Here is a 12,874-nt window from a genome sequence, read left to right on the forward strand (position 1 = left end):
TAATATAGAGAACGTAAACTATCACAATCTACAAAAGGCAGGCGATTATTTGTATCGAAGCGGCATTTGTGCCCGAAATATTGTGTCCTCATATTTCTACCATGCGGGGTATTCGGTTACTTATAAAAAAAACCAGATCTATAATATATAAAAATAAATAAAAACATTCTGAGATGAAAATTTATATTCGCAAATTGATAGTTTTTGAAGAAGAAAATGATTAAAAGTCAATGAATTATTTTGCGCATTTTGATGAGATTTATTGCCATTATTTATCATCACGCCATCTATAACGATCAAAATTGCGATCCATAGTGAAATTAGCTTAGAGTGACATGTAAAATCGTATTCGATAAGCAAGTGGTGTCAGTTATTCTTCTAAAATTTAAACGATAAGGTTTCAAATCAAAATTTTCACTGGCCTAAAATATTTAACATTGTGTTAACTCAATAAAAAATGATCATTTAAAGGATAAAAATTTGGTATTGTTATGTTTCATGAATGACTATTTGAGTCAAACATCGGTATTGTTACGTTTTACGTAAATTGTATATTCTGGATATTGATAAATCTTAGAACTATAAGTTCTGTTTTATTTCCATGGAAACAAAATAACCAGAAATTTCTATTCTTAGTATTTCAAACAACTCGAATTATCTTCAAGTTGTGCAAAAAATTCCATTTCTATAGAATGACAACAACCTCAAGTTCTCATAAAGATAAAATATTTATAACAAATGAAGACAATTTAAATAATTCTAATCCCCGTACGGATGAAATTTATCGAACTTACAATCTTCCAGGAAGATTTTTATATCCAAGTAAGTTACTTTTTATTATGAATTAATTTTTAAAGCAACTACTTTTAAAAATAAGTGACTTAAAGATCTTTTATATACAATATTTGATTAATTACCCTTGTGCTTACGGTAGCAGAGTACAACGAGCAATGCACTCATCATTCTTTATCTGTATCATGCACTTTTATTTCTAATTATAGCAGTAAACTCTCAGATACATTGTTTTCGATTAAAGAAATATGTCTGAGTAAAATAAAACTGATACCAAGTAATTTATACTTATTCATATCTTCTTGTTGAATTATTCTTTACATTGCATTGAACGTTAAGGTTCTGAGCTTCTTCAGTTTTAATGTGTCTTCAGTGTCTGAATTGTTTAAATCATGGATCCACTATTGTTTATTTGGTTATTTTTATTGAGTGAAGGAATTTTTCAAGTTTATTCCTTAGAAGAAACAACTAACTGTCGAATCCACAATCACTTATTTGTGTGTATTAACAATGAAAATGCTCTTCAAAATGTAATCTTTGAAGACGTGAATGCTGTACAAACGATTGACGATATTGAATTACATTTAGAAAATTTAAATATCGTTACATTGTTGGAAAAATCTTTAACAGATGTCAAGAATTCAACTGCTTTGTATTTGTCTGAAAATAAGCTTTCTGTAATAACTAGATTTTTCTTCCAATGGTTGGACCAATTGACTTATCTTGATTTAAGGAATAACATAATCAACAATATTGAAGATGGAGCTTTTTCGAAATTGACTAATTTAGAAACATTACTTCTTGATGGTAATTATATTTCCAAACTTGGACCAACAACCTGGAAGGGTCTAGTCAATCTTCATGAATTATATATAACAAATAACACAATTATTTTAAGAAAAAATATGTTCAAAGGATTGAAGCAATTGGAAACATTGGCTTTGGATTCAAATGAAATTTCTGATATCCCTTTAGGAACTTTCAATGGCATTTCTCACATTGATTTACTCTACTTATCAAGAAATGAAATTTCATCTCTTCATTCAGACATTTTTAAAGGATTACATCAAATCAACGAACTGGATCTTTCAAAAAATAGGCTTAGTTCAATTCCTAATGGACTCTTTCGTAACATGAAATCCTTGGATTCACTTTGGCTTAATGATAATCATCTTATCAACATTCAAGCTGAAGCTTTTGTTGGTTTAGAAAATCTTTTATTTCTTTTTTTAAGTGGAAATGAACTTGAGTCTATCGATATGTCCATTTTTATGAATATGAAAAATGTTTCTGTGGAACCTGGATTCATAATTGATGGCTCACTAGCCACAAACTTGACAATTCTTCGTGGAATTTTACGATGTGAAAGCATGGGAAGTCAAGATCCTTATAATTGTGAAGAAATTTAATTATTTTACAAGTGTTTTAAAAAAAAAGGCACTTAATTATAAACAATACATAGCACTTTTGTATTTTTTTATTTTATTGAAGAATATTCTGAATATAAATCCAACACGACAACTAAACATCTAACTTCCTACTGAAGCATTTGTGTTTGTGCAGGAGTGTTCAAAGGTTACCGACAAGATGAATTCTCCAAGCCACATCCTGGATACCGTAGCACGTCTATGGATTATGGATGGTATAGTCCAACAGTTCACACTGTTCCTACATGTTTCTATCCTCGTGAAGGAAATTTTACCACTGAGCTTAGTCGTGCTGGCATGTATCGCAATTGCTCATTAAATACTGAGCTTGATAAAACATTTTATTAATAATTATTTTAATGATTTAATCATCATTATATTAATAATAATCTAATATTCTGTACATCTTGTAAATTCATTTCTAAGTTATAAATTTGACTTATATTATATATAGATTACATTTAAGAAATAAATAAATAATATTAACATATTTATTGGATTTCAATTTTTTATGAATAAAAATTTAAACATTTCCTACAAGTTTTTTTTTGTAAATTACAAAAAAGAGTGATTGGAAATAAATTATATAATTTAATCAGAGACTGAAAGGTCATTTGGTAGGTTGATAAAATAAAAAATGTCAAGTGATCTTGATGTTGCGACCCCATTTTTTTTTTTTAATATCGTCATACATTACCTTACATGTTAATGTTTATATTTATAATATCGTTAATAATAATGATAATAATGTAATACATAATCTAAATGACACTTACATATATAACGTGTCAAAAACTCTAACTTGATCAAAAAGAATTCAACCAGCATCTTCTTGCTTGTGAAAATGGTTTTAATGAGTCATTATTTTATCATAACGTATATTATTGATAAATACATCAACACATCATTCAGTGAAGACTCTAGAAGTATCCTTTAATGTGTATGATTACATATAAATAGATACTGCATTAATGTTGCCATTATATACTTTTCTGGTTATTAATTGAATGATCACTTATCGTTAATTATTTCATTTGCTTATCAATTATTCATGATCCTTTGATCCTTCTTTCTTATTTTATTGAACTTATGACAGCCAATAAATTACCTTTCATTTCTAGTTTTTTCACTCTTTTTTTCTTTTTTCATTAAAGAACATTTTATTAAGGCTCTCGATATTTCTCCAATTTGTCAACATCAATACATTCGAGTAATTACGAACAAGGTGCTAAACTACTGATAAACAAAATCAATTCAGTCTTACGCAAAGGGAGAATGAGAGCGCACTAAGACTACTTGATATCCAAGTGCTTCAACACATTCGACTCTTATTCCCACACAATGTTAATAAGACAGTTTTATCATGTTGATTTTATTAAGCCTCTCGTCGTAATTTGAGTTAATAAAAAATCATAATTTTACTCAAATATTAACTTAATTACATCTGTGACTGCTTTCAAATTTGGCCAAACTTTTAATAACAATCAGTTTAAATTTTATAAAAAACTTTCGAGTAAGTCATGTATCAGATCATTTATTGACGTAATTATATACTTTGTTAATTTAACTTTTATTCTTATGAATTACTTAGCAATCATTGGCTTCCCCAGAAGCTAAATTATATGCATATTAATGTCTATATTTTTATGAATATGACTTTTCTGCGCGTGTGTATCATAATTTTGTTAAACTACTTCTTACAATATCCTAATATAAATCTTGATGAAGTCTTAATGGTAATGACTAATATTAGAGTTTATATTAAAACTCTGATAATTCTTAATTATAACGATGACAGATAGAACTCGCATTTTCAGTATGATTTAATCTTTTGCCCACTTATTAATTTACTTCGATTAAATTAAAGTTATTTATTAATTTATTTTTCTTATCATTGATCATGATTTTTTTTAATATCATATTTTACCTTTATTGCATTATACGATTAATATATAATATTAATATTTATATTTATTGATGTCAATATTCATTTATTCACTTCAATAACGATATTAACTCTCAATAAATATATTTCCTTATACTTATTATTATATATCCCGTTTTCTCATCTTTTATTAATGATTTAAATGAAATGCTTTTCCTTTTGATCTTTTTTATTTCTCACCATGATTATTGCCTTGCTTTAATCTTTGTTTTCAACCCTTAACGATTGATTAATTAATTAATACATTATTTGTAATTTTAATTCACTTCATTGAATGTAATTATTTAAAGTGAATTCGTTGTTATTCTGATCGCTAAAACGATCATAGTAAATAAAAAAAAGTTACTCACATGACTAACTAACAATTATTTAACATTTAAATTTTTCATTCATTATTGTACCCGTCGCGATAGGTACAAAAAGATTGTAATTATTATCCATTCTCATTTTTATCGTTTATTTATTAATTTCAATGTTTGTATTTTTAATTTAGTATATGAATACAGGTGAATGAATTCATTAATGTCTTTCGTATTATGATTTTGTCGATTATAATGGTTGTGATGCGAATAACCATACAAATCTATAATAATAATAACACTGACACGTATCGTGATAATTATGCGTATGATAATGGTATAATACACTTTACCATGATTAATTATGTGGTTATGGTGTATATGTATGTGGCTAGCACGCGTTTGAAATCAAGACGGTAACTGACGGTAACTGGCATAGTTTGATTACATATACCATACCGCCTACTGTTACTATTAAACGTTTATATTTTTTTTCTTTATCATCTTCACATATCAGTATATCTAACAAGATAACTATATTAGTGATACATACAGAGATTTATTGATTATCTAGTAGACCAATAGACGTGAAGAGAAAAATGTTTATTAATTAAGAAAAAAAATATTATTTTATTATAAAATTATGCTTTTTTATATTTTATTTATTATCATATATAAATAAAACATAAAAATTTCAATATTTAATATTTATTTTCTCAATTATTACATGTGAATTATTTGTACCAAAATTATTGTTCAATCAATCGTTTCAAGATACGTCACAGTTTTTAAAAGTGCTTAAATAAATTGGAAGATGAAAGATCATTATTCAACATACAATAATCTACACTTTCAGTGCGTTATGTAGTCTATATTTCAGTATTCTTATTAGTTAATATTATTTTAAGAGTTATTTATAACAAGAATCAAAAAGCGGCAAAGGATAATTGATAATAAAAAAAATTTCAAAGTTTTCTATAATTTTTCTAAATTTCAATTGAATTATTAAAACAAAATCTAGTAGAGAGATACATGGATTAAATGAGTCCATGTCGCGACGATCTCGTAAACTTATTATTCCTGAAATATTTTATACCTTAATCGTTATATTATAAATTCGTTGACAGTAGAACAATAAATATTAGAGCCGCAGTAGATAAAAAATATTTATCAACGTACAACATTGATATAATTTATAAATGAAAATTTTCTACAGGATAATAATGAGAATAAGATCTATGTGTAATTATAATCATGAATCCATGTAACCGGTTGGAGGATAAAATTAAACGCCAGATTTCAGGGTAATGATTAGGTCACAAATTTTATAGTATTTGTTGATTATAATAATAATAATGTAGAAGCCAATAGACTGAGATTGTAGCTTATAATATGATATAACCCTTTGGTTATATTACACATACATTGAACAAACTTAACATAATTATAATTATCAGCACACGTTTTCAACAAGTTTTACTTAACATAACATTTTTTCTTACATTCAATTAATGTGCTTGTTTTATGAAATTCCATTTTTTCAGACAATTACTGGAGATATTGGTACGACAATGTCGTGATAGACTACTAACACGTTTAAAATAACTAACAAATTCAATAAAATAACATGTTATTATATTTTCTTTGTTTTTTTTTTCTATTCTTTGTTTATTGTTTCTGATTATTAGCTTACTGCTGAGTAATATATTAAATCATCACAAGCTGCTTGATTAATTGTAATTTTATTGTTATTTAACAATATCCCAATAAAGTGTATCAAGCAACTCATGATGATTTTTTAAAAAATTCAGCAGCTTTTAATATATATCTATTATTGTGTTCTCTGGTTTTTATATTTCTTTTTATATGGTATATTCAGTTGTACAGATTTGATATTGAAAAATTTGCATTCATTTATGCCATAACTGCTCGTGCTCTATTTTCTACTTTACCTAATACCTCAAAGCACCCCTGAGATTTTATTATTATTAATCGAGGCTGTGCAACATCAATGCAGACTTTCTATTATCTTGTCAAGATATATTTTGCAGAGTAATATACTGTAACTATTCAATCCCTTCTCATTCTTCATTCTTTATTCTTATTAACTATTCGCAATTTATCGCATAAACAGTAAATTATCACTGGAAAAAAATTTATCTCAAGTTTTTGTTTTTTTAATTGTGCATTAATTCAAACTACAACAAATGTATTATATTTATAATTTAGAATAATTATTATTAAAAATATTCATTGTCTTTTCAAGTCTCATATTACTGGACATTCTTTATTTCTGATCAAAGTTCATAAATTAGTAAAAAGACTTAACAACTAATTGTGCGTTTGCAGTTGAATATTTTCAATCTAAAATTTTTCTTTATAATTAATCATAAGTATTTTTGGTTTTAATAATTTTAAAGAAACTTAATATAGTTCAAAGCAAGTGGCTAAGAGTTGGAACATCAAGTTGATCGAAGGTTTACGAGTACTTTCACTTTTCTCAATTACAATAAGCCATTAAATATTAACGCACTTGATATCATCCATAAAAACGATTAAAAAAAAACCCAAGAAAAATTTCACAGTGCTATTACCGCCTTGCGATAATCTGCGAATGTATAAATAAGTACTTTTGGATGAGTAAGTTTAATCGTCCAGCATAACAAGTAGATTTAAAATATTAATAGCTAGAGGCTTCAGGCAAGGATTTTTCCAATTGCAAAAAATTGTTTTATATTTTGTATTCATTTTCTGTACTGTCACTTAACTGATAGTGATATTTTTTAACCATTTACTTAACTCTCTTCCACTTACTCTTATTCCAAACCACTTCAATCACGATGTATGAAACTCAATATTTAAATTGTATGAGAAATTTTACTTTTATGAATAAATTTAGCCATTACTAATAGCTTCGACCTTAATATTTTATAATTATTTACCGATTATATAAATATTAAAATCGAAATTGAGGTCACTGATTATTGTTGTTATAATTGAAAATCTGTTTTTAATTATCCAAATAAATATTTGCATTGCTACAGCCTCGTATCATTCAATTTTGTTTGCTTTTTTATTTTTTTTCCTCTCTCTACATTTCACCGAAAATTCCTGCAAAGGTCTTTCGTAAATTCTTCATAGTATCTTCAGTATCTTCACCAGTTGGTACTTGAGACTGGCTACCTTGACGATGGAATGGAGTTCTAGATGGTGGCAATGGAGGTGGTTCATCAGAACGACGACTTATTGATGCTGCAGTGCTTACGGTACTCGATTGAGAGACTGTTAATAATATATCATTTATTTAATATGCATTAAGTAAATAGATGAAAAGATCAAATCATTATGGAACACATTTAAATATTTCAAATGAATAAAAATCAATTAAATTTTTACTTCATTAAATAAAAGTATTATTACAAGTTAAAAAGATGAATATGATTTTTTTTACATTATACCTTGAGAATCTCGACGTTGGAGTTGTTGATGGCTATCAGATGAAGTGATGTCAGCTGCATGGGCTGGAGTAGAACTTACCGAGCCCATACTACCAATACTTGTCATGGAAGTTATGGATCCATGAGAGCCAAGAACTGGTGCTGGACCTGATGGTGGTCCACGTTCCTCTACAGGACTAGCGGTTTGACTTGCGCCAGACATTGAGCCTCTCGATGTAGTCTTCGTTAAAACACTATGTGGTCGACAGCATACCTGAAAAGCCATAAACATGTGAGTAATATCATTATAAACCTTAATAAAAAATTTTTATTAACTATTACGTGACGATTAAATTAAGTACCTGCATTTTTGCAGTAACTAAATCGGCAATTTGACGTCGATCTTCTTCTTGAGAATCTCCCATTAACGATAGCGCACTGTCATTCACTTCAATGATATATTCACGACCATCTTTTGCAACTAGAAGCTCAATTGCACAGATATCTAAACCACCAAATAATTGTGCTACATGGTCTATCCATGATCGATGTCGTTCTGTGACTGCTAATTGTTCCAACATTGCCGATCCCGTGTTCGATTTCCAATTACCGCTGATACTCTTCCGCCTGTTATCGATTAAAATATTTTTATTTTATCCACTAAAAAGCCGTCTAGAATTTTTTTTTATCATGCTATTTGCATCGAAACATTACCAAGAGTTTTTTATCTCTAATTAATTGAAATTCATTATTTAAATTGGTTTTATTTTACACGACAAGTTGTTTTAAATAGATTCAGTAATAATCATGCTGTTATAATTTTCTCTATTAATTATATTATTAAAATTCTCTCTCTAATTAAATCATTTATAAAACATCAAAGAACAGTTATTTATAATTGATATAATAACTTACATAAATGCTTTGTAATTATTGCCAATTTTCTGCACATGAACGTCGTATTTAGTATCAATGTATGGCTCTGCTGTGATATAAGCAGTTGTTAGAGCAGCCAATGACGCGATGTCTGCAAATTCTTGGTTGTTTTCAGCTCGGGCTTTTCCAACACCTCCATGTGCATGACCGAGTTTCACGACAACAGGATAACGAGGTGCTGAAACCTAGAAAAAAATAATAATTTAAAAATTAGAAAATTCATTTCCTTTAAAAATTACTCGATAGTCGTTTGACAATTGAGCACTTAAGCTAAACTATGATGTTAATTAACCTGCTTGCAGTTTATCGACAATCAATTCTAATTACACGGTGTTGTACACAAAGCAATTAAATTTAATCATGGTGAAAATGTTGCCTAGTAAACTATAGTTGTAGGATATAATGTCGTTCTGTATAATTTTATAAAATCATAGAAATGACTTACGGAATTGACAATACTAGTTAGAGGATTTATTTTGAAGCTTACTGTGATGTAACTTGTATGGAAAGGTCATGTTTTAAGATGAGATGGTTGAGGAACGTTTATGGCGTTGACTGCGATTCATAATTGGTTTCGTATTTCATGTATCAGAGAAGCATAGAAAATTCGAATATCCTAATAGGGAGATCTATTATTTAGTTTGATCTTGACAGTGAAACAATTACCTCTGATTAAAGCTGAATTTAATTATTATAATGAATTAAATTGCTTTCAATTCCAATTAAAAATTATTTTTGTCAATGTTAATTATTTTATAATCATTGGAATTTCTAGGAAGTTTTTACTTAAATATTTATTGTCTGTTACATGAAATAACCTTGGAATGTTTTATTATCTTGATATATTCCCAATTATGTTGTGTAAGTTCACTAACAAGCCAACTTTAACAACGAAAAGTAATCCGGAATAAAGTTGGTTGATGTTTAGTACTTTTCTCTTCGGTTTACATAGCTTCATGCGAGCCAACTTTCTCGTTACTGTCAACTCTTTACAAATAGATACAATAATAATAACTTCTCCAGCATCAAAACATCGTAATTGTTCCAGCAACATTTTATGGCTTTAGATACTTTTGTAGGGTCGATTAAATTCATGGAAACAGCAAATATGCACTTACGTTAATAATTAGCATAATAAGTAATAGTTGAAGTATAAAAGAATTTTTTATAATTGAAATATTATCTAGGAATGTAGTCAATAAATAATGATAAATAATTTATCATAGGATAATTGATATTAATGCTCTTAGCATATTTTTCTTGATCTGATGCTCTAATCTAGTGCTCCACCTCGATTAAATACCCGTGGAAACAAGTTATTGACCACCTCGCAGCAGTAGTACCCACCAATACCTACTTAAATACCACCATCTCCTTGTGAGACACGAACAAGGTCTGATTTATCCTACGTTCCTCTGTCGTTACCTCAGCTATCAATACCAGCTCCCATAATCCAAGAACTCTCTTCTGGAACTCGTTAGCTTCAGGCACCTACTTGATCCTAGACTTTACCTCTGCATAAAAGTATATGATGCTAACAACACAAACTACATAACCGTTCTTGTGTATATATAGATATTTAATGAAAGCTTTTGTTACATATTTACTCTAGGTATTGATAGTACCGTTTGCCATTTACTTATACCAGTACTTGCATTGTGTGGTACGATGTTGTCCACATCACGACTAGAACATACCACACAGTGTGTTTTATCGCTAAACTTATCAATTAACAATCAAGAGTTCATCTAGATGTTGTTCTATTAATTTAAAAAAGTGATGAATAAAAATAATAATTTTTTTTATCTATGGTGAGAAAAAGGAAACCAGTTTCTTTTTATACCTTACCGCAATGGATTTAACAGCAATTATTGTCTCTCAAATAAGCATGAACATAAAAAATGTCGTAACGTTGTACTAAACCGCAGGACACATATCCTTTGAAGAGCCCTCAGGCAAAACCACAAACGTTCAATAGTTGAGAGATCCCACACTCACTTTGATAGGCATTTATGTCAAATCAGAATTTTTTTTTTTTCTATTTATATATGATGTTTACAAGCAAACCCTGAAGGCGATTAGTTATTCTTTTTTTTAATATTTATGATAGCAAAAACATAGAAATACTATGTCATCAACTGACAATTAGACACAGACTAGATTGACATGATAAAACTGCTGATTAAATCATGATCAACTCTATAATCTTGTACACAGTGGGTAAATTGTATGTAAATTGAATAGATGTAACTGGAATAAATTGCTTATCAGACTATATCATGATCGATTTTGACAAATTCGACAATTATCTCCAGTTAACAGTCATTAATTAAAGTTTGAAAATTTAATTAGTGTTGATATTGTTATTTACAATAAACATCAGTAGCTAAATATGATTAAACATTTATGAAAACTGTAATTGAATAAATAATATCAACGATTAGGGTTAATATTTTGTAAAAATGATATAATAAAATGTTGTAAAGATATATTCAACTTCCTTATAAGTACACAATTTAGAACAATAAGTGAGAGAAGATACTTTCTAATAATTTTCTAACGTCAACTCAAGTAACTAACTGTGAATAATAGATGACAGGCGATTATGCCTTCATACAAAGCCGTAAGAATTGCAATCCGCTTTGTAAGTGATAAATCTATTCATATATTTCTTTGCCAACACCTTAAGAACATTATGCTATTATTCATACTAACAATCATTCAATTTCAAGTTCACAAATTAGAACTGACATTTATTTATTTTTTTTCTTCTTTTCTAGGCCAAAGGAAAGTTTGTGATCCAAGGAGCTTTCAAATCTAATTCTTCGTGACTTGGAAAATTTTATTTAGTGTCAAAGAAGTCCTCAAGGAGCTTGAAGAGATGCAACGTGAACTGGCATACCAAAGAGAATCAGGCTAGAGTTTAGTTTAACAGGAAACTAATATATTCTATCTCTAACTTTGAAATTAAATAACTGAAATATATTATTACTCATGATATGATGTTCCATGAAACAAATAATTAAATAAAACAGACTGAAATGATTAATTCAAACACCGAAATGTTCATGTTTCTATTTTTATCATTTTATTCGATATTTATTTAATTAAATTTATTTTTTTTATTAAAAGCCAGCTGTTGAAACTACCTGATATTGTTTGAATACAAAAGTTTATTATTAAAACAAAATTTGATGTGAAAAAAACAGCCTTGATTTTCGATATTATACATAAATAAGCGTTGATTATCAGCAATATTATATTTTGTTCAATCAGGGCATAAATGTTCTACGTGAACATAGTTAAATTACACTTAATAATATAATTAAAATTATCGCCAAATTTACTCATCTGCAAGTATATCAATTTTATCAACTTATAGCTTAATAGAAGCCAAAATGAATGCAATATTTGATGTATCATGTTGACAAAATTATCTTATCAATATTAAGCTAGCAGTAACTGTAGTGGATGGTTCTAACAAAGCATAGTTCATGATTAAATACAATTATAGATTGATTTAATTGAAGATTCTGCCTTGATTAGTGTTTAATATTAATAATTCATTCTGGTTATCTTGTATTATGTGTACTTAATTAAATTCTTCGTTAATGTCAATAACTCGAGAGTATTTTTTTTTTAATAAAAAATATTAAACAGCTTTGATTAAATATTTTTACTCATAAATTTGTTTTTAAAGACTTTTGAAAAATATTGTAAAATAAAATATCAGGATTTATTTATTTTTTATTCAAAGTTATTTAAAAATGTTGAAATGGTAATAATTAGCAGGTAGAATCTCCAAAAAATAGTGATGTTAAATAGTTGATTTATATTGAAAAGAATGATTATCTAGGTGTGAAAGTAAATACTCGATATTGAGCAGACAGTAGTGGAAAAAATGGAGAAACATGACAAGTGTCACGCACTTTTCTTGTCTTTGGTTATATATTGAGATCACTTTGATGTAGTGGAAGCCGGTTATATTAGTTATTCCAGTCTCTGATCTTTATCAAACACATTGGTTGTTCCTTTATA

At 27.9% G+C, this 12,874-nt stretch overlaps 3 protein-coding genes across 7 annotated transcripts in view; 2 read left to right on the plus strand and 1 right to left on the minus strand.

Annotated features, from left to right (window-relative positions):
- The first annotated feature begins 78 nt into the window (after positions 1-78).
- LOC118067997 (UPF0691 protein C9orf116) lies at positions 79-2,665 on the plus strand. Its single transcript, XM_035085094.1, has 2 exons — positions 79-822; positions 2,356-2,665. The coding sequence occupies exons 1-2, from the start codon at positions 693-695 to the stop codon at positions 2,565-2,567; spliced, it is 342 nt and encodes a 113-aa protein (XP_034940985.1). The 5' UTR covers positions 79-692; the 3' UTR covers positions 2,568-2,665.
- Positions 1,120-2,381, plus strand: LOC118067984 (insulin-like growth factor-binding protein complex acid labile subunit). Its single transcript, XM_035085047.1, has one exon. The coding sequence runs from the start codon at positions 1,185-1,187 to the stop codon at positions 2,199-2,201; it is 1,017 nt and encodes a 338-aa protein (XP_034940938.1). The 5' UTR covers positions 1,120-1,184; the 3' UTR covers positions 2,202-2,381.
- Positions 2,666-4,704: 2,039 nt separating the features above from the next.
- Syn (synapsin) overlaps positions 4,705-12,874 on the minus strand; it is a 37,646-nt gene continuing 29,476 nt past the window's right edge. For 4 of the 5 annotated variants that reach the window (XM_035085006.1, XM_035085024.1, XM_035084997.1 and 1 more), the window contains exons 7-10: positions 8,816-9,021; positions 8,263-8,527; positions 7,922-8,174; positions 7,555-7,745 (exon numbers count right to left, since the gene is read on the minus strand). In XM_035085006.1, the coding sequence (XP_034940897.1) occupies positions 7,555-7,745; positions 7,922-8,174; positions 8,263-8,527; positions 8,816-9,021 (915 nt within the window). Of the gene's footprint in view, positions 7,746-7,921; positions 8,175-8,262; positions 8,528-8,815; positions 9,022-12,874 lie in introns of all 5 variants that reach the window. The other variant, XM_035085035.1, reaches the window with a different exon arrangement.

The sequence above is a fragment of the Chelonus insularis genome, unplaced genomic scaffold (genome assembly GCF_013357705.1).
Source record: "Chelonus insularis isolate UGA/USDA-ARS -01 unplaced genomic scaffold, ASM1335770v1 contig_128_pilon, whole genome shotgun sequence".
Classification (NCBI taxonomy): Eukaryota; Metazoa; Arthropoda; class Insecta; order Hymenoptera; family Braconidae; genus Chelonus; species Chelonus insularis.

Coding starts and splice junctions, on each gene's coding strand:
- LOC118067984 (XM_035085047.1), top strand. CDS start 1,185: ATGGATCCACTATTGTTTATTTGGTTATTTTTATTGAGTGAAGGAATT.
- LOC118067997 (XM_035085094.1), top strand. CDS start 693: ATGACAACAACCTCAAGTTCTCATAAAGATAAAATATTTATAACAAAT. Junction 823..2,355: donor AGGAAGATTTTTATATCCAA/GTAAGTTACTTT, acceptor GTGTTTGTGCAG/GAGTGTTCAAAGGTTACCGA.